General features: G+C 41.6%; 1 protein-coding gene across 10 annotated transcripts in view; it reads left to right on the forward strand.

Moving 5' to 3' along the window:
- The window catches only part of MAP7 (microtubule associated protein 7), a 163,537-nt gene that overhangs the window by 101,131 nt on the left and 40,124 nt on the right, over positions 1 to 22,282 (forward strand). For all 10 annotated transcript variants that reach the window (XM_048226102.2, XM_057311021.1, XM_057311018.1 and 7 more), the window contains exons 3-5: positions 6,123 to 6,200; positions 20,050 to 20,213; positions 21,028 to 21,145. In XM_048226102.2, the coding sequence (XP_048082059.1) occupies positions 6,123 to 6,200; positions 20,050 to 20,213; positions 21,028 to 21,145 (360 nt within the window). The remainder of the gene's footprint in view (positions 1 to 6,122; positions 6,201 to 20,049; positions 20,214 to 21,027; positions 21,146 to 22,282) is intronic.

Genomic DNA, 22,282 nt, shown 5'->3' on the forward strand with positions numbered 1-22,282 from the left:
CTGTGCTCCCAGGCCTCATTCTAGTGGACTTGGGTCCCTTACACTCAAGTGCGGATCCTTCAGCATGAAAACCTCATTTGTTTTACCGTGAGAATTGAGCATTCGCTAAATGGTATACGCTGTTTTTTCCTTGTCTTGACTATATTCCCTGTGTTGTACCTTTTATGCTTGTGACTTGTTCGTTCCATAACCGGAAGTCTGTGCCTTGCACTCCCCTCACCCACTTTGCCAGTTCCCCCCACCCCTCAGCTCTCTGACAACCACTCAGATCGTGTCTTTCGAACAGCATGTGTCTTCTTTCTTGTAAATATAGATAAGCAGGGGTACCTATGAAGGTCTCATTTTCAAAACCACTGTGTTGTTTTCTTTAGTATCTCCAGAGGATGATAGAAGAGATTTCATGTTGGAGGGCTAGGCTTGAGTAAAACCTTTTAATCTTATGGGATATAAATTATGGGAATGTCCGACTAGAGCAGTTTATTAATTTTCATTCTCTGGAACTTGGGGGGAAAAAAGTAAAGTAGGTACTGAATTTTGGAATATTTTGAGTATTGCCCTCAACCCGATATGGGCATTCTGACCAAATGATTTCTCGGGGTCTCTTTTAACCCAGTAAATTTTAGTTAAATGTCTTTCCATCCTTTACCTTCTAATACTTAAAATTCACTGGAAGACTCTAGAACATCTCTTTCATGTTAATAACACTCAAGTTGTTAATATTTTATCTTTACAACATGTATAGAAGGCCTTGTGGTTTATAAGTGCGAGCACAGTATGTCTCATGTTATCTGGGAAAGACCAGTCCTCTCCGTGGTGAATACTTGGACCCAGACTGAAAGAGACCATTTGTAAAGTCACAGATCTGTCCATGTCTACAGAGTGGGCGATGGCTCTTGAGGACTCCATCAGCTGCCTCCAAATGATTCAGAGTGTGACCTAATTAGATGAGAACATTGGTATTTTCTTCATGAACTATATATACCTGAGAAAAGCACAAACTTAAGTTCATGGAAAAAATCCCTCTTAATTCCTATCCCTTTATCACCCTCCACAGCAAGTTTTTAAAAGAGCCACTAAAAACTTCACTAGCATTTATAAATCATTTCCGTTACAGAGGAATGCAGGCCTTGGAATCTTCCAGGCCTTCTCCGGCTGCTGCATCACGCCCTTGGAATGAGCCCCTGGGTGCCATGGTGTGCAGTAGGGCCCGGGTGAGCAAGAGTAGCTCTGACACTTCCCTGTGCCACCTTCCTTGGTCACAGACCTTTCCCTCCGTTTTCTTATCTGGAAAACAGGCGTGAGAACTCGTCATTGGAGGAATAAATGCTTGGCCAGCTCACAGAGCTATTGTGAAGAAGGAAATGATAACGAAAGTGAAAGTGCTTAGTAAAATGCAAAGCCCTGATGAAGTTATTTACTGTATCAACAGTAGTTGTTCAGACAGAAGTCAGAGCCTGGTGAGCTCTTGAGAAAACCTTGTCCTTGTGAGTTGATGTTCTTATCTTCGAGAGTCACTGAGTTCTCGTTTGTAGTCCAGGTTCATGCCCGTCATCGAAGACAGAACATCGGGAGCACCTCCTGTCGCTCTTAAAAGTGCCCCAGTTTGGGTGCCCCCCCAGTCATCCCAGCAGGAGGTTGAAAGCATCTGCAGCTGCAGGTGGACTCACACCAAAGATCTATCGGGAAACGATGTGAAATGTTCATAATGTTAATTTACTTCCTGTGCCTTGACTTTGTTCCGGGGAAAAGTGATGTGAAGGATGGAGATGAGAGGGAGACAAAGAATTCTAGAAAATTCACTGTTTACTTGGAACTATTCAATTCAGTTTTTTCCTTTTTGGAAATCTAGCTTTAAAGATGATTTTTATCCGTTTTTGGTTATTAAAACTGTGACTGCTTAGCATTTATTTTTTTTAAGCGTGTTATCAAATACAAGATTGCCATTCATTTGCCCCATTGGTGCGTGTTAGTGGGAGTTTGAAGGCTCTGAAAGTGAGCGAAGATTGTTTGCTCATTCGTTCAACAGATGCTTGCTGAATATTCTCCTTTCTGCCAGGTGTGGTCCTAAGCACTGCGAATAAGCAGTGAACACAATCCACAAGGCTCTGCTCCTCCCCACCCCCATGCACACCATCTTTAATCAGCCATGAGTATTATTGACATTCTAGCACCAAAGTGACTCTCTCGATGTAATCAGAAGGATGGAAACAGAATTTAAACTGAATGCCTTGGGGCGCCTGGGTGGCTCAGGCAGTTGAGCGTCTGATTCTTGCTCAGGTCAAGCTCTCAGGGTCATCATCTCAGGGTCCTGAGATGGAGCCCCACGTCAGGCTTACCGTGCTTGGCACAGACTCTGCTTGAGATTCTCTCTCCCTCTACCCCCCACCCTCTCTAAAATAAATAAAATTTTTAAAAATCTTTTAAAAAAGAAAAAACTGAATGCCTTTTTCCCCCTACAATTCAACATTTTCTAATGCCAGGTTCCTAAACCAATCAAACTCGTCTAGCACATCACAGTCATCATGCCCTAATTCTTTACTTCCTCAAAATCTATTCCAAAGTAATAGTGATTATCATCTTAGCACTGCTCTCAAAAGAAGGTCAGTGGAAATCATGGCACTTGTAAGCCTTGGCCTTGTTTATAGTGATTAACTGATACATTTGTGCAGCTCTATATGCAACCTTGTTTCTTACATATTATATGATCAGGCAGGATGCATGTGTGATGAGCATAATCTTCGTATGAAATAAATTACGGAAATCACCACTTGCAGTGCTCTTTTCCAACTGTGTATCTAAAAGGCAACTACCATAGTGCATAATTGGGTTATTGATACCAGTTACTGATTTAGGGCTCTCAGGGTTGGCTTGGGTAGAAGAGGATAGGTGAGGGTGTGTGTGTCCATATGTTGTTATGAAAATTTTCCTTTCGAATTTTTCAAAATTCTGCGTGAAATTTGGCATGTACTTGAAAGTAAGCTGGAAATGTCACATCCTTCATATCAGTAGTCTATGACAGAATTTATAAATGTAATTCAAAATAACTAAACTCTTTTTAAGATATTTATTTATTTACTTAGAGAGAGAGAGAAAGCATGTGAGTGGGAAGAGGGGCAGAGGGAGAGAGAGCATGTCAAGCATGCTCCATGCTGTGCACGGAGCCAGATGTGGGGCTCAGTCTCACCACCCGGAGATCGTGACCTGAGCCAAAATCAAGAGTCAGACACTTAACTGACTGAGCCACCCGGGCGCCCCTAAACTGTTCTATGGAAACTTTCTGTAATGTGCTTATGCATCTTTTTAAATAAAGTTGATTTGGGGTTTTAGAGTTAAGTAAGTGTTTATGAATGGGTAACCTCATCGTTTAAGGAATATTAATTAAATGGTAAGTAATCATTACAGGTCTCTTCTAACTTCATTTGAACTTCTTCTCTGGTAGTTCTTTCTTGAAAATGCCATTTGCCATGCCATCATTTCTTTTCACCAAAAACAAATGACAGTAAGCCACCCCCGTGTGTGGCCCGTAACCAGGTGCCTGAGCAGGAGTCAGCATGCCCATTTTCAGATTTCAGAAGTAAACCTTTTGGGGCCAGGAGCCATATTTCCTTACACAAAAAATATTTGAAATCTCATAAATAATCAGTAAATCTGAGAAGTAATTATCATAATAAGTGTGAGCTGAGTGGTCCTTTTGCCAGTTTTTAAAAATCTTACCTTAAAAGAAAGGAAAAGCACAAAGTACCATCACTTAGTCTTACTCGTGATTCTCACTGCCAGGTTCATGCATGCTCCTGATGGGCCTGTCTACAGTTTCTGTTTCCCCTCGTTGTACAAATTCTGTGACTTAAGAGGTCTTTGGGATGGAGAGCCTTTTGATTTGCTGATGAAGCACTACATGCTGTCTAAAATATTGTCCCACTAGGTTTGTTTTTAACATGAGATCTTAAAAATATGTCAGTTTAAGAGAGGAGAAGATAAACCTGATTTTAAGGTAATTATCATCGTCATCATCATCATCATTATTATTTTGCTTGTTTATATTGTAGCAGAGTGAGCCTGTTAGTGTAGCTCTCTGCTGGGAAAACCCCAGCAGTGTCTCACTCAGAGTACAATCCAGAGTCCTCACTGTGACCAGGGAGCCCCGGGCCCTGGCGCTTGTGTGTCTGGCCCCGTTGCTTACGATCTCACTCCATTCCAGGCTCTTAGATCTACCCGTTTCTTGAGCACATTAGGTGCTCTTAATCTCAGGGCCTTTGTGCTTGCTTTCCATCTCCTGGAATATCTGCACATCTGTGTGTCATTTCCATCAGGGTTTTACACATAAAAGCTACCTCAGTTAGACCCCCCTTGGCCCCTGTCTAAAATGTTAAGCATCCCCTTCCTGCCATGTCACGATCCCCTTTATTGCTTTCTTGTCCCCTTAGCATTTATCTCAAACTTACATTCAGTATATTTTCCTCTTTTTCATTTTTTTGAAGATTTTATTTATTTATTAGCGCGTGCAGGGAGGGGGAGAGGGAGAGGGACAAGCAGGCTCCCCGCTGAGCACAGAACACCCTCGGGGCTCCTTCCCAGGAATTTGAGGTCATGACCTGAGCCAAAGTCAGTCACTTAACCAACTGAGCCACCCAGATGCCCCAACCCCCTCTTTTCATTCTGTATTTCTTATTTATCCTGTTCGTAAAATTCTCCCTGAGTAGAATGCAGTCCCCACGAGGGCAAAGATTTTTTTTTCTTAACTGCTTTCTTTTCAGCACCTAGAACGATGCCTGGTGCAGAGTTGATGTTCAGCGTGTGTTCAGTGACTGAATGAGTTAACTGAGGCTTATGTGCAGGTCACCATAACTAACGCCGTTTCAAGATTTCATTTACTTCTTATAGTGATGTGAGTCTGGTTCTATGTACTCTCATTTTGTAGATAATAAATAAAAACCCAGGGGGCTCCTGGGTGGCTCAGTCACTTAAGCATCTGCCTTTGGCTCAGGTCATGATCCTAGGGTCCTGGATTCGAGCCCCACGTCAGGCTCCCTACTCAGCAGGGAGCCTGCTTCTCCCTCTCCCTCTGCCTGCCGGTCCCCTTGCTTGTGCTCACTCTCTCGCCCTCTCTCTGTCTGAAATAAATAAATAAAATCTTAAAAAAAAAAAAAAATCCGTGAAACCCATGCCCTAATTAACTTGAGACTTAGAGAGTTGGTGAGTAACTCAGCCAAATTTACGTAGCAAGTGAGAGAGAACAAAAAGCGAACTCTCGCCTGTGTGACTCCAAATCTGGACTTTTTACATCCAACTGGTGAACCTCTATTCAGTAGAAATTCACTTAGGATTCTGTTTGCTGTTGAGGAACAGACTTTTTAAAGCATTAAATGTTCGAAGTTCACTAGCTTAGGAACACAAAGCATCGTATATATTGCTGGATAGAAACAGTCAAAAGGCTACAGTTATGTTTTTACATCATGCGTTTTGGGGGGCGGGGGCTGTGTGTCTTTTTATTTTATTTTAGAACTTGTTTCCCATTTTTGTTGAACTGACAAACAGTACCCAGTAAGTTTAAGGCGTGCAGCATGACTTACCTGTGTTGTGAAATCACCACAGTCACCACATCCATCATCCCATAGGCATATGGGAAAGAAGAAAGAGGGGGGGGGGTTCTCCTTGTGATGAGAACTCTTAGGATCTATTCCCTCATATAATGTTCTTTTTTTTTTTTTTTTTTAAGATTTTATTTATTTATTTGACACACAGACAGCCAGCGAGAGAGGGAACACAAGCTGCGGGAGTAGGAGAGGAAGAAGCAGGCTCCCAGCGGAGGAGCCTGATGTGGGGCTCGATCCCAGAACGCTGGGATCACGCCCTGAGCCAAAGGCAGATGCTTAACGACTGCTCCACCCAGGCGCCCCGCCTCATATAATGTTCTTAAACAGGAGAAAAATGCTTGGAAATTCTCAGAAAAATTGAATTAATAAAGCATATCACTGAAACTATAGTCCTATGTACCAATCGTTGTAAGACATAGTAATATTTTATTAATCAAGTTTACTAAATATCTTTGAAAAGATATTTATCAAAGTATATCATTATGAGAAAATCTGCTCTTCTGCTCATGTGTTTTCTCTCCTTTGCAGACCCTCCTCCCGTGCTACGGGTCGACGACCGGCAGCGGCTGGCCCGGGAGCGACGTGAGGAGCGCGAGAAGCAGCTAGGTATCCATCCCCGGCCCTCGTCCCATCCTTCAGGGACGCTGTGGTTGAGATGTTGCTTTTCACCTCGAGGCTAGTGGACGCTTACCGCGGAGCGCACGGATGTCACTATAATAACCGTGCTCTCTGGCATGCCCTTATATGAGTTGTACAGACGGGTGTGAAACAGAATTTAGTATGTAATAGAAACATAGCAGTAAATTTTAAGTAACAGGAAAGCCCAGCCCAGGATTAGGGTCATTTTCACTTCTTTTATTGTAATCACAGTTCAAAGTGGCGCTGGAGAGAATGTATATATGACAGGTGTGGTGGCTCAGGTTACATTTTACAGCTTAAAAAAAAAAAAGAAACAAGGACAGTAACCTTATGGTTCTGTTTTATGTGAACAGTCAGGAGGGTATACACTGCTCGGGCACTTCCTGCTTTCCGTGATAAAATAATGCTGCTGCTGAACTGATAGACAGATGCGACCAGATGATGCCGAGAAGAGCGCAGAACGTAGTGCTGAGCGGTCTGATTTTTCTTCTGCTACCTAAGGTCTTTGTGAAGGGTTAGCCACTGTGGTATTGGCCATATTGTCACCTGGAGAGCCGTGTCCCGAGGACGACCTTACCAGGGAGCCAAGATCAAAGCCCCACTGTCTTCCGGAACACCGAGCAAGGATGCTAGTGCTAACTCCTCCTTTACTTTGATGTCCGTTTATGCCAAACTGCTAAAACAGGATACTCTCCTGAAGTACCTTGGAAAGATGAAATGTCCGGTCAGCGTGTCTCAGTGTTTTCCAGAATGTCTCTGTGATTTAAAACTGGGACTGACTGAGGTTTGCCAGCACGTTCCCAGTGGATGACCCATAATTTTTCTAGAGTTCCACTGCATTTTGTAAGAATTGGTGTTTCAGTGGGAGAACCCAGCACCTGTACCCCGTCTTTTCCATTGTTCTAATCCACAAACCCAAATTTGTGAAATTGACCGGAAGCTGGTTTTCAGAAGTCTGTTGACGTTACTCAGTTCTTCCAACACAGGCCTTTTTCTCTCATTTGCCATAATGGGCATGCGAGGTCCATTCCTTTGCTGCCAAGGTTTTTTTGACACCAATTTCAACAACTTGGTGGAAGGGAACGAGCCTTGCTGCCTTCCTGTGCCTCGACTTCCTGCCCAGGCTTGAAGTTCCCCGTCGCTGACAGGCCTGCAGGCGGGTGGGTTCCTGGCGGCAGGGCTGTCTGTGGCCATCAGGCTTATGCTTTCCCAGAAGCACTTGGCAGCCTAGGCATTTTCCTCCTGGGAGCTTTGCCCGCTGCACCCTCATTCAGCTTGGTTTGACAAGTAGATCAGAACAGAGGAAAGGAAGAGCTACCCAAGCAGAAAGAGACTCCAGATAAGCAAAAAGAAGGAACTGCCCACTGTGCTGGGATGGCTGGTGTTTGCACTGTCTTTGGATTCATCCAAGGATGAGCTCTTGAGTCCTTTCCCCTCTGTGCCTCACCCAGCTGGGTCAGGCCTTATGCGGTCCAGTCTCCTCTTAGAGTTGCAGCCTGGATTCCTGTCTGCTTGAGTGGAAGTACCCCAGAGCATCAGGAAACTACTGCTTTATGATTTGAATCCCCTTGGGAATTAGCTTTTCCATATTAACTCATACCTTTCTGTTTGCATTTGTCTTTGAAAGCCAAGCACTATTTGTTTTTGCTTTTGTTTTTTTGTGGAATGTATGAACATGCTGGTCAAACAAAATTGATTTCACTTCTTATGCTATAAAGTTATAAGACCTATAGCTTCGAGTCTGCAGAGTCTCCTGCAGTTTGCCTAGCTTTGCACGTTGCGTGGTTCGATTTTTGTCTTAAGATGTAGCCCCTTATTTTAATTCCCATCCACAGGGCAGCACACAACTTACTAATTTATAAATTCAAAAACCGTATTTGCCAGGTATTAGGTTCAGAAGGTAGAGATTGAGACCCAACCTTCGAGGGCTAGCTGCAGGGTGGTGGGAGGGAGATAAAACCACAGCAATTACAATATGAGGTGGTATCGAGAGGGTGTGCGCGCGGGTTGGCAAGAACGGGTAGGAGCACCTGACCAGCCTGCGGGTGTCACGTGCCACCGGCGTTCCCCACTGGAGGATGTGGAAGTGCTAGCCAGGAGCATGGAAGACGCAGAGACTGTAGATCGGTGACGCAGGGGTAGGTGGGAAAAGGCGTTTGCTAAAGAGACCCATCATGCTCCGCGGATTGTATTGTATGGGTCAAAGTAATTTTCGGGTGATTGTATTATCCTGTTGTTATAACTGGACTGTTTTGGTGAGCCAGCATATAATAGACATAGTTTTTCTTCTTATCCCTGCCATGTTAAATATCATGGTTTCCTTAATTCCGATCTTTTGTTGTTAAAAATCATAGTTTTAATCAACTACATCACTCCTAATTTTTGTTTTTTATTTACAGTAATTGCATTTTCTTTCTAAATTTTAAAGCAATGTCTTTTTGTCACATTTTTTCCACTTAAACCATCACGGCAGGAACTAAATCTTGAGAGGCTCTCTCCAATCTTCATAAATACATGAATAAACATACATGTAAGCACACATACATGTATTTGTAAAAGTGTTCTCTAAAACCTAGCATCTAACTTAAATTGTGCCTTACAGTATATAAAGGTGATTTCTTAAAAAAAAAAAAAATCTTTTAGTAAAAAATCAAAGGGCACACCTGAAGCTGTGCTTTGGAAAAACTATAATAGCAGTGGAATATTTTTAAAAGAAGGGGTGAGGGGCTGTCACTTAATAACAGATCTCTGGACTGTGCTTTTTTAAAAACAAAAACAGTTGGTAATACCAACTGTTACCAGGCTTTCAAACTTTAAGCTTTTCAAGTTAAAAAAAAAAATTGGAATACATTCCATAAATTCCAACAAAGCAAAGTTTTAAATGATAGGCCATTGAGATTGATTATTCACTGTTGGATGTAGGTTGAACTTGACATTGAAATCATTTAAAAATTTTTGTTTTAATCCGCAGTTTTGAAAAAGCAAGGTAGAGAGGGAGAATAAAGTTCTTTTTGTTTTGGGTGGCATGTCATGTTTGTGCTATTTGTAAACAGAGAGGGCCTATTAATAACTTTCTGTGGGTTAAATCTCTGAGTCATGCTTTAATGCTTTTATGGTAGGATGAAATCATGTGGCTTGTTCTTTCTACATTATCCTTCAATTTATCACATAAAACCAGGCATAATTCTTCATGTTTGGGACTGTTCTATTTGGTTGAGCACATGTACTCTGAAAGCTTTATTTTTCTGCCCTAAAAGCTTTATACGTGGGGCGCCTGGGTGGCACAGCGGTTAGGCGTCTGCCTTCGGCTCAGGGCGTGATCCCGGCGTTGTGGGGTCGAGCCCCTCGTCGGGCTCCTCCGCTATGAGCCTGCTTCTTCCTCTCCCACTCCCCCTGCTTGTGTTCCCTCTCTCGCTGGCTGTCTCTATCTCTGTCGAATAAATAAATAAAATAAAATCTTTAAAAAAAAAAAAAAAGCTTTATACGTGAAGGAATCTCCCTAACCACTCTATTCCATCTGATTCTCTTCAGGCCATTCCTTCAAACTCCCTTCTCTTGACTTCTGTATCTTTTTCACCATCTCTCTTCCAGGCTTTAATTTTATTTTTTCCTAAGGGAAAAAAGAAATTCATTTGTTCTCATTGGTTTCTACTCTCCTTTTTTGATGACGTGGCTTCCACATGTTCATTTGCTCATAAGGCAGTTGATGCTTCCCCATTATCTAAAAGTCAGCTTCTGTACGACTGACTTGCTCTTCATTCTCATTCCAAAACCGACTCCTCTGGGTAATATTTGTGGCCCAATCAATTGTACCAATATTTTTCTGGCCCCAAGAAAGAATTTCTTTCAGCTATTTTTGGTACTCATACTGTTGTTAGAGGACTGCCATCTTTCTGACTATCGGTCTTAGCTGTTGGCTCTTTTGCATTATAAAACATCTTTTTCTCTTCCTTGGTGTCCCATGCTGGGCACTGACTAGTCTCCGCCCTGGCCTCTTGGGCCACTTGAAGTTACCAGTGGTGGGTTGGACTGAGCCTGGTCCTCAAGCTGGAGATTCAGCCACCTCTAGCCTAGTAGGTAGATGGAAGTTGCCACATTCTCTCTGTCCCTCAGTCCAGTTAGTCATAGGAGTTGCTGACGCTATCTTCAAAATAACTCTTAGGTCCATGCCCTTAAATTTGCTGCTTATGCTATCATCCTCGTCCAGGCCTTCATCAATTCAGGTCTTACTCACCAGAACTATCTCAGAGATGTACTGCATTTCTCCAGCTGTGTTGCAGTTAGCGCCACTCCCTCTTTTTGAAGTCCTTCCTAGTCTTCGTGACCTTTCCCCTTGTGGAAGTTTGATCGTTTTCTTAGTCTACAGTCTACTTCGCGTAACATCATATCTTAGCTCGCATTCTAATGCTGTTGTATGCTCTCCTGAACTTTTCCTAGTTGGATTTTATATAACTTCCTGGTTGCATTTATTTTAAACTTCTAAAGGGTGTGGCTGATTATAATTTTCTAATTCTTTGTATCCCAATACATGGCATGGTACTAATTATTAAGCAGACATGTAGTAAATATTTGCAGATTTTCCTTAACTCTGAGGTCTTTGATGAAATATTAATAATAATCATGGGCCGAACAACCTTCTACATTGCATTATCACATTTAGTAGCAAATTAACACCATGGTTGTACTTTTTATTGTGTGGGCCTGCCATAATTGTTAATGTAATTTGTTTTCTAGAATGGCATTTATTTTATTTTTACATTGTGATAAGCTAGTTTAAGGAAGGAACTGAGATTACGTAGAAGGATGGAATAGATGGATTTTCTTTCAGTGGAGCTTATTTAAGCATGTCTTTAATATGTCTTTGATATTACTCAATATCCAAGCGTGTGTGTATTTTTACTTGTTTATTATCTGTCTGCCCCATTGGGATATAAGCTCCACAATAGAGAGTACTTGTGTCATTTTGTCATTTCTGTAGCTCAGTACCTATTAATAGTGCCTGGCACGATGGTTGGTGTCTAACCATTGTTGCTGAACAGTAAATGAGTAGTAAGCCCATCATCTCTCATGGTTCATTCCCCCTTCTGTTTACCCCCTTCATGGACTCTGGGAAGCAAACTGAAGGCTTCAGAGGGTAGGGAGGTGGGGGACTGGGATAGGCCGGTGGTGGGTATTAAGGAGGGCACATATTACATGGAGCACTGGGTGTTATATGCAAATAATGAATCATGGAACACTACATCAAAAACTAGGGATGTACTGTATGGTGACTAACATAACATAATAAAAATTATTATAAAAAAATAAAGATAGGGACCAGCTTAAAATAAATAAATAAATAGTCTGTGCATATTAATGTGATTAAAGATGAATGCAGCAGGTGTACTGTGAATTTGTTAAGACATTACCAAATTATCAGATAATACCTGCCCTTGTAATAGTTAAGTGAAACAAGTCTTGGATTCTTATTCTTAACCATTATCTCAGAGGAACAAGGATACAAAGGTCATCTATACAATAGTTGTGACTCAAAACTGTTAGATTTTCATATATGTTATAAAACTGATAGTCCTACAGTATGTTGACAAATTCAAGAGAATAAGGAATGTTTAGCTGGTGAATAGTCTTCTGCACTTGGGGAGATACAAAGTTCCCCTTTTTTAAAGTGGTACAGATTAAGTTTAAAGTAGTGGCATGAATAGAGTCACATTCCCAACTGGGGCTTTCTGGGGTCCTGTGACATCATGAAAGATTATCAGAGAATTGTGTGATTGATTCATATAGCTCGTGAAGAAAAATTGGAGTTTATAAAATCTATCCTTCAGTTTATTCATAGGGGTTTTGTAGCTAAGTTCAAATTTGTACAAGAGATCTGTTACACTGTGTTAGAAATCACCAAGATATAAAAAAGATTTTGATCTTCAAACATCAATTAACTTATATTTGAGTTTCTTTCTGTAGATAATTTTACCAGACTTCTTCACCCTTCTAGTCATAGCTTTTTTTTACTTTGCCTTTTTTTTTCTTTTTTAACTCTCCTTAATTGTGGTGTGTTGTCAACACAGGGACAGCATTGTTGATCAGAGTGTGGTCAAGAGATAAATGATCGTTTCAGCCTGGCTTGAGTGTTCATCTCAAAAATGTTGATGGGGTATTAGGACTAATTAGTAAACAACCAATAATGCTGTACCGATTAAAGTCATAAGTGAAGCGGCCCTTGATTTCACATTTCACATTATTCAATTAGCACAGTTGTTGGTTTTAACAAGACTATCCACAAAAAAATATGAGCTTTGGGAAAGCAGTCTTTCTAAACCAAATTGCTACTGGGTAAAGGTTTGACAGATCTGTGGTTAACCTTGGCATCTGGGCTGCTGAAGTTGTCACTTAATGAACATAGAGTACAAAAGCCCTTAAGGCTGTCAGGCAGGCTCTGAACAGCGAAGGGATCTGAATAGATGGTAGCGGGAGGGATATGGACATTAGCGCATAGCACAGCAGCTATATCATGAGTCAAGCTCAGGACTGGCAAGAGTAAATGCTTGTTGCGGGATGGATTTGGTAACTCAGAGGCTGAAGCTTTACCATAAAATGAATGAATCATTGTGACTAAACAGCCATTATTTCTTTCTCTCAAATTGACTTTGCCTTTGAGGCTGAAGATGAAAAGGTCTTAAAATCTGAAAAGTAAGGGGTCTTGTAAACAGATGATGACGAAGGATTAGAGTGACATGACGATCAGGGTCTTCACATCGGATGACCAACTTGTCCCAGTCTAGAGCAGCAGTTCAGTCTCTGGGAGGTGTTGCAAATCGTGTCCTTCAACATAATGGCTCATTGTTGGCTTCTGAGGCAGACAGTCCAGAGTTTAAATTCCAGTTCCACCACTGACTTATTGTGAGACATCAGGCAGGTTACGTCACTTCTCTGTGTCTCATACTTCTCATAATAAAGTAAGTTTAATAGCAGTGTCTACCTCATTGAGTGGCTGTGAAGATAATGCCTGCAAATCACTTGGTGTCAGCACGAAGTGAGAACTGAAGACATCTCACCATGGCGATGGTGGTGAAAAGATGAGGATGGCCAGCCACGTGATGCCACAGATACTGACTCAGATGCCTGGGATTGGGGAAGCCTAATGTTTCCGAGTTGGGGGAGAAAGGGAGGGGGGTGTTTGTGTTTCCAGGTCCAGCAGGGCAGGGCAAGGCAGGGCTCAGTAAGCAGCCAGGTGAGGAGGATAGCAGTGTTTTTTAAGAAGTAAAAGCGGATTAGGGTTGAGGTAATAACTAAAAGATTCCAAGGACCACCATTGATTTGTATGCTTTAGCAAAACTCCATTTACTTTTGCAGAGGCTGAGCACTCCTTTAAGCCTGGCCCTGAAGACAGGAGTCCTGGATAGTATCGCTTTCTTTTATCAAAAGTCCTTCAGCTCATGTATGGGGAAGGCTCTTGGTCCTCCAAGGTATAAACTGCTATCCCAGCCCCTCAATCCCATATGGCCATCTACTGTGTGCAGGGAAGAAGGCAGAGTAGGAAGGCTCCTCAGGAGCAGGAGACAGTGTGGCGGGCATCCTGCAAGGTCACTGTTGTTACCAGGCAGTTCTCCAGGATACTAGTCCAACGAGAGGTGAGTGGAAGAAATTTAAATGACTAGTTGAGAAAGCTTGGAATTAACACTAAGGCCTAATGCAAGTCACTTGGATTGGAGGTCACACAATCCTTTAACTCTTTAGCTCGCTTGTCAGATTTACTTTAGGGGCGCCTGGGTGGCACAGCGGTTAAGCGTCTGCCTTCGGCTCAGGGCGTGATCCCGGCGTTATGGGATCGAGCCCCACATCAGGCTCCTCTGCTATGAGCCTGCTTCTTCCTCTCCCACTCCCCCTGCTTGTGTTCCCTCTCTCGCTGGCTGTCTCTATCTCTGTCGAATAAATAAATAAAATCTTTAAAAAAAAAAAAAAGATTTACTTTAAAACTGGAAATGCAGGTAATCTCAATAATTGTTGAGATAAAGCATAAAGATAAAATGTTAACAGTCAAAATCAAAACAAAAAGAAACCTAATTGTAATTCCACACACCTCCTCAAAGGTAGAAACAAGAAATCGAGTCCTGGAAGTTGATTGGAAAAGATCCTGGAGATCGTTTTGTACATACCCTCTAATTTAGAGGGTGGACAGGTTGGCTCATTTTCCCAGGGTCACCCAAAATTAGTAGCAGAACCAAATCCTGAACTCAGATATTTAGCATTTGTCATTTTCTGATTCTTCAGGATATTACTGGCAATGCTGTTGCCCAGTATTACCCGTAACTGATTCGTATCCGTCCGTGTATTCATATGAAACTGAGACAGCCCTTCTGTGTGTTTCAGAGGTGACGTGATAACATTGCTCTACTCTCTGCATGTCCCATTTTTCTTTCCGTCACGTAGTAGTGACACGTGCACTCACACCGATGTAAGCCTGCTCAGAAGGACCAGGCTGGGCACTAGATTGCTGATTATGACTGGGACGGGGAGTCACCCAGCCCAGGGGTATGCTGTCCTACCTTGGTTCTCCCCATTAGCTGCATCCTTTCTGTGGCAGTAGGGCAGGAGCTGGTCTGATTGTCATCAAGATTCACTCCTGATAATTACCTACATTTACTGAGTTCCTACTGTGTACATGGCACTGTACTAAGCACTCCATGTTACCGGGAGCCCACCTAGACCCTGTCAGGAAGATGGCGCCATGCAGTTTGAGGATGCGAGACCACAGAAGTCCCTTCCTTGCTCAGTGGCTCGTAAATGGTAAGTGGCAGGCCTAGGAGTGGACTCTTGTTCCTGTGAAGCCCAGGAACCTTGCCTTTCATTTTTAATTCCTTTTAGTACAAGAGTCACTGTGTCTTTCTAAATGGAGTCCAAATTGATAGTGGGTTTCTCCTTTGTGTGGCACTGTCATACTGTTACAGTGTCCCCTTTGCATGGCACTGACATGCTGTTGGTGTCATTAAAGTATAATCGTGGTGACAGCAGCTCAGGGATGGGATTGATTTATTAATGCCCACTATTTCAGGGGCTACAGTGGGTTTTCATTTTGTTTTATATTATGATCCTAGAGTCCAGGGAAACTTTAAAACTTCACAAGAATAAAGGTTAATAGTATTCATTATGATTCTTTTTCTGGACATGCTCTCCTTTTATAGAGCTGCCTCTATGAAATGAGTGATTATTAATGATTTACGTAGGAACAAACTGTTGTATTAGTCTGCTTGGACTGCCATAACAAAATACCATCAACTGGGCGTGTTAAACAACAGAGATTTCTTTTCCCATCATTCTGGATGCTGTAAAGTCCAAGATCAAGGTTCTGGCAGGGCTCACTTTCTGGTGAGACCTCTTTCCTGGCTTGCAGATGTGTGTTTAATTCTCATATGGTCTTTCCTCTGAGCGTGAAGAAAGGGAACGTGAGCTCTCTGGTGTCTCTTTTGATAAGGACACTAAGCCTTTTGGATTAGGGCCTCAGCCTTTTGACTTCATTTAAACATGATTACCTCCTAAAGGCCCTGTTTCCCAATACAGTCACACTGAACATTAAGGCTTCAACATATGAATTTAGGGGTTGGGGGGGTGGGGGGGGGGGACACAGTTCAGTCCGTAGCAGTTGTTGATTCTTTTCTTGTGTTCAAAACTCTTATTTCTGAATGAGAAAATACGAGACTTTGACATTACCTGTCGTCCATAGGGAATATTTTAAATAACTAAACCTCTTAGAATAAACTAACTTTCAGTTCTTTTTTTTTTTTTTTTTTTTTAGGGTTTATTTATTTGAGGGAGAGAGAGAGAGAGACAGAATACAAGCAGGGGGAGAGGCAGAGGGAGAGGAAGAAACAGACTCCCTGCTGAGCTAGGAGCCTGAAATGGGGCAAGACCCCAGGACCTGGAGATCATGACCTGAGCTGAAGGCAGACACCCAACCATCTGAGCCACCCAGGCGCCCTTCTAACTTTCAGTTCTTATTAAATAATTGAAATATTTTATGTATTATCCTTCAGCTTAAAAGAGGACGTGATCCAGGATCTGCACTGGGTAATAATCCTGGCAGTTGCCAGCATACTCTGCAATCACATGAGAACTGTTGTTTGCTGTGTCACCTTTGTTTGCTCAAAGGCACTGCAATAGGATCTCTACTTCCTGGTAGAAAATTGCCTTAGAACTCAAGTAGAGTTTGATGGGTAAAGAAATATTATTCTTTTAAAAGATTATTTGAGGTAAAATTTATTATTATTATTATTAAAACATCTAGCCCTGTTGTGATTTATAGCACAACCTTAAGAACTACCTTTAATTTTCTGAATTGAAATGATGGCACGTCATTCCATCACAATGATGGCAATGAAGACAAATTTGGCAATAATAGCTAATATTTACTGAAATGTTTAATAGGTGCAGCCAATGGTTCTAAAACTATGTTAAGCGTAATTATTTTATTCCTCACAGTGAATCCATGAGGAAGGTCCTGTATTTATCCATGATTTACCCTGACCAAGTGAGGCATTGGGAGGTTAAGGAACTTGCCCAAGACCACACAATTTTGGGTGAATGAATCAGGAAGTAGTTCCCAGTGAATCAGGAAGTAATTATTAAGACCCTTGAATATGTTCTAGTTATGAAAAGCACGATGGTGAGTGGGGGGAAGGAGGGAGAGCAATGAAAACCTTTGTTCCCTGGAAATCAGAATAGAAGAAATGCTGAAGTTTGTGGTACATGTCATAAGAGCAGCATTGACTTACCCGCCCTCCCCCCCAACAGAAGAGTCAAAGCTCCTGAAGACCTTGAGGGCAGTGTTCCTCCAAATGCCATCAATAGACCACTTGAGACCTCCCAGAGTCACCTAGATTTGTTCAAAATTCACATTCCTGGGCCCCATCCTCAAATTGGTAAATCTGAATATGAGGGTTAGAGCCCAGGAATTTGCATTTTAACTAGTATTCTCTCCCCCATACACACCTCCCAATATGATTCTGAAATATAGTGTAAGACCACTGCCTTAAAGGATGGATCAGTTTGGATAAACAATGATGGCCACTTTCTCAACATTGCAACCACAGGAGCAAAGAGATGGAAGAAGCATGGGTTGTTGGGGAGGGGCAGTAAGGAAATAGGCCTAATTAGAGTTAAGAGGCTGTTTTGGAGAGCAATGCAGAGTAAGGCCATGGAAGGCTATTAAAGACAAGTTTAGGGGGGACTTCAGAAATCAGCAGAGTTTCAGTTTAATGAGAAAATCACAAATATTCATGAGCAAGGAAGTAGTCTGATGAAAAACATTATTTAAGGAAAATTAATCTGTGAACTCATGAACTCTAATTTTACAAATTTACCTTACCAGTTAAAAATTTTTTGCTTAATATTCCATAAACATTTTTTTTTCTTATTTTGTCTTTTGGCTCCTGGGATATATTACCGGAAAAGAAAATATTACATTCCTAAGTGTCCTCAAAGAATCTGAAGTTTTCCTCAATGTGCAGTATAAAAGTCAAAGACTATGTAGTTAGAAAGTTAAGCATTAAGGAGTAGATATTATCATACTGCCTGTTTCCAGGTTTCAGGGTACAAATCCATTTGTTTTTTCTGCCTGTGATCCTCATCCATTGTCAGTGGGAGTATAAATTGGTGTGACCTCCACAGAGGATTAGTATGACAATAGCTATCAAAATTTTAAGTGTATATTCCCTTTGATTCAGCAATTCTACTTCCACATGGATATATTCACATATCTACAGAGGTTATGATAGGACAATGTCACCCCAGCTCTGAACTGATAAAATACTGGAAACTTAGATAATCTATCAACAAGTATCTGGTTATATAAAATAAGGTATGTAGAAAATGGAATACTATGTAGCCATTAAGAAGGTTGTTGGAGTCGTGTTTTATGTGTTGATATGCCAAGATCTCTAAGATATATTTTCAGTGAAAAAAGCAAGATGCAGAGCAAAAGGTGTACTATGCTACAGTGTTTATGGGTTTTTACTTTTTTTTTTTTTTTTTTTTTTTACATTTGTACAAAAGGTAAAAGTGGAATACATGAGGGTCTGGGGCTAGAGGAAGACCTTTATTTTGCCTTTTAATATTTTGTACTGTTTAAGCTTTGACAAAAGTCTGTCACTATAAATCCACCTTTTTAAATGAACTAAAATGTGTAGTATCATTGAAAGCTTGTTGGTAAGGTATTCCCACGTGGGAAAAACAAAAGATATTACGTGCACAGGGTGTGTGATCACAGTAAATTCACCTTTAAAACATGTTAGAATTATGTTCCCCTATTTTCAGTGTGTATTCTCATAGTGTTTTTATTTATTCACTGAGTCAGCAAATATTTATTGAGCACTTACTGTGTGCTTTTACTTAAATTTTCAACTTGGGCCTGAAAATTTCTTTAGAGCCATGGGCTTTTAAACTTGGAAGAAATCTTGAAAATCAATTTCCATGTCTTTTAGGCAAGAGAACACTGAAATTTGAATGAGTGTGTCTTAAGGTTTCACTACCCGTAACTGACAGAGCTGCTGGGAGAACCCAGTTCTCTCTGCCACCACAAGTCACAAGAGTGATGTCACAAGACAAACTCATCTTGGATTGTCCTTGTCTTTTCACACAAGTAAAGTCAATTCGGATTGCTTTCAGTGGATTTGTCTCCTCAAATGAACAGCTTTGGAAAGGTTTAATGGTAGCAGAAATGCAGAATCTTTAATAGTAAACATTTAGAGGAAATTGAAATGTTCTGAATTTTGATTTTTTTTCTCTTAAAAAAATAACATTTTAACTTATATGCCATGTATTATCCTCAGGGTTTATGCTCTAAATTTTGTTTGGACATTTTTGCCAACAGTGTTCAGAGCTCATTTTAAAGATCTGTTTAGTTATCACAGGTCAAGGAAGCATTGTACTAAAAAAAAAAAAAAAAGATTTTGTGGGGTATGTATTCCCCTAAAATGAGGAAGAACCATGTATGTGTAAAGGAGAAAAGAAGCACTCCATCCCGGAACAATATTTTCTGGATTGTGTATTTTCATTCCGCCTGTGATAATAATAATCAGATTTATCTAACCAGAGTGTGAGCTCTTCAGACACTAGAGCTGCTGCGTTAGTCTCATGTCTCTTAGCTGACTCGTGATAAATCTGTAAGGCATTTAGTATATCTTTCATCAGCTATCCATTCGGGGGATTTTCTCCCAAATTCTTTTAATACTTTCAGAGAACTAGTGCTATGTTGAAACAACTGTAGCCACAGGCTTTTGATACGAAGGATATCCCATTTTTTGAGAGGCTAATGGTACTCTTGGTGTTGAGGGCATCACGTCAGGATTTCACACCAACCTAGAGGACTGTAGGCATTCCCAAAGAGTAGAATTCAGGGCATCTTCTTAAACTTCATTGTTAGCACATTAAAATTATGCTATAAATTAACAGTGGTACATTTTTCTCAAAATTAAAGGAAAGCAAAGGCCAGTCTTGGTAAATACAAAACCAAAGAACCCATATTTGTTCATCGTGGGCCATTCATATGGTACTACCTATGCAAATTTTCTTGTTTTTCGTTTTTTCAGAGTGAGAGAGGGAGCACGCAAGCAGGGTGGGGTGGGGCAGAGGTAGAAGGAGAATCTTAAATAGGCTCCACGCCCAGGGCAGAACCCCGGGGGCGGGCTCCATCTCAGGACCCTGAGATCATCCCTGAGCCAGCATCAAGAGTCCACGTTACTCAACTGGGCCATCCAGGCGCCCCAGTACCTGTTCAACTTCTGAACCTGCCTGTGTTTGATTTCCCTTGTTTTTCCTCCTGAAGCTGCAAGAGAAATAATCTGGTTAGAACGGGAAGAGCGAGCCCGGCTGCACTATGAAAAGCACCTGGAAGAGCGGAAGAAGAAACTAGAAGAACAGAGGCTGAAGGAGGAGCGGAGGAGGGCTGCCGTGGAGGAAAAGCGGAGGCAGAGGCTGGAGGAGGACAAAGTAAGAGGCCGCCCAGGGCAGTAAATGGGAGGTTTGTCTACTTCAGAAATGCCGCGCATTTACCGTGAAACCTTCCATTAAGGTGCTGGGATGCCTAGCAACGTCAAGTAATCAGTTTTATAGATCGCCGCAGCTTCTAGGGAGGATGCGGTAGGGTGGGCAGGTAGCAAATGGTGTGACTGTTAGTTACTTCCCTTAAAAACTTGAAAACCCAAGATCTCTGGTCTAGAGCTGTAACTTCTGTTCCGTTCATCTGTGTGCAAGTATCAAGATGACTCCAAGGAATTGGGTTTCTCTGGGCTTTGCTGCTTACAAACATTTTCACATAGATGGTCTCATTTAATCTTTACTCAACCCTTGAGTCTTTCTATATCAGTTTCTGCAAAAATGACCATGTAGACTCAGAATGAGTAAGTCACAGCTCAGTAAGTCACGGAGTCAGGATTACCCACCTGCTCAGATTCTAAATTCCAAGCTTCGGTACCACATTTCTTTAGCATCTGCTCAAGCTAAGACCTGCGGCACCATGCTTACGTGAGTTGATAAAAGCACCACGCTCCTGGTAGTAATAACAAGGGTTCCTTATTTAAGTACCCGTTGTTTGCCAGGGGCTTTATCAACTGGGACCTGATGATTTCAGTAACCCTCCAGGCTGATGTTACTCCTACCCTGAGATAAGGTGTAAATGTTAGGAAGTAGGAGTACTAATAGTGGTAAAAATCTCAGTAGTGCCTTTACTCCGTTCTGCCTTAAGTTGAAGAAGCCTCAAACAACCAGGTTGAAACTAATCACCCGCCCCTCTGTTCCATTTAAGGAACGCCATGAAGCTGTTGTACGACGGACAATGGAAAGGAGCCAGAAGCCAAAGCAGAAGCACAACCGGTGGTCATGGGGAGGCCCTCTCCATGGGAGCCCCAGCATCCACAGTGCAGGTAAACAAACAGGGACCGCTTTTGAAAATCACTACTTTCTTCCTGGACAGCAAAAGGGCAGCTGCTGCTTTTTTCTAAGCCTGTGTTTCTAAAATGAAAATCATGCTGGAATAATTAAACTATAATTAAATGATGCTCCTACTGTTTGAGGATAAGAGGGTGATGGAGGTAAGAAGATAAGGTTCTCTCCCTTAACACAGGCTGCTTTTCTCTTTTGTTACACCGTTCCTCGGAGAGATAGAAATCTATGCGATGTTTCTAAGTAAACGTGCAGTTTGCACGCTACATTATTTTAAGTAATCATTTGCATTAGGATTTCCAGATAATGGAATAAGCTAACCGATTTTATCATCTTTTCTGGAAGAATCATAGCAGTATTGACCGATCAGAATCGATACTAGGAGCTTGCGTATTCAGACCGTAAAGCGTGTGCAGCATTAACGCTCCGCAGGACAAAGCGCAGGTTCTGAAACTAGAGCCAGTGAATGTCTCAGCCATTCCCTCGTTCTCGAATGGACGTGAAATCCTACTGAAATTTGGACATAGTGAGAGGCTTTATTTTTGTACTGTAAATTCAATATGCCTTGAATTTTATATAGTGTGTCAGTTCTTTTTCATCTGTGTGAGTCTAATGACGTTTTTGTAATTATTATTATTATTTACTTTGAAAAATCATTGTCTTACATTCTGTCCCCAGGTGGTTTTGTTGAATCATCATTCACCTTTCTCGATTTAGCAGGCCTGGACCACCACCTCACAACTCTTGGTGGTACTAGAAAAGCTGGTACAGACATCCCTGTGGTTGCTGATTGCCTGGCCTGTAGCTAGCACCTCCCACCTAGGGCCCGTCCATCAATAGCTGAACCATCACCACCTTAGTCATAATGCATGCTTAATATCCTATTGCCTAGACCTAGATCTGGGATATGGCACAGTGTTTCTTAAGTGTGATGATACAGCTCCGGTGACTTGAAGGTGTTGAAATAATGCAATGACATGTGATGTGTTCACTTTCTCTTTAAGTGATCGTTTTGGATAAAACCTTTAAAAAGTGTTTTTTTAGTTAATAAGTTACCTGGGATCAAAGTACCTCCAGTTTGGGCTCCCCTGCCCCATCCCATCCCCACCCCTGTCAGT

The sequence above is a fragment of the Ursus arctos genome, unplaced genomic scaffold (genome assembly GCF_023065955.2).
Source record: "Ursus arctos isolate Adak ecotype North America unplaced genomic scaffold, UrsArc2.0 scaffold_13, whole genome shotgun sequence".
In the NCBI taxonomy this organism is placed as follows: Eukaryota; Metazoa; Chordata; class Mammalia; order Carnivora; family Ursidae; genus Ursus; species Ursus arctos.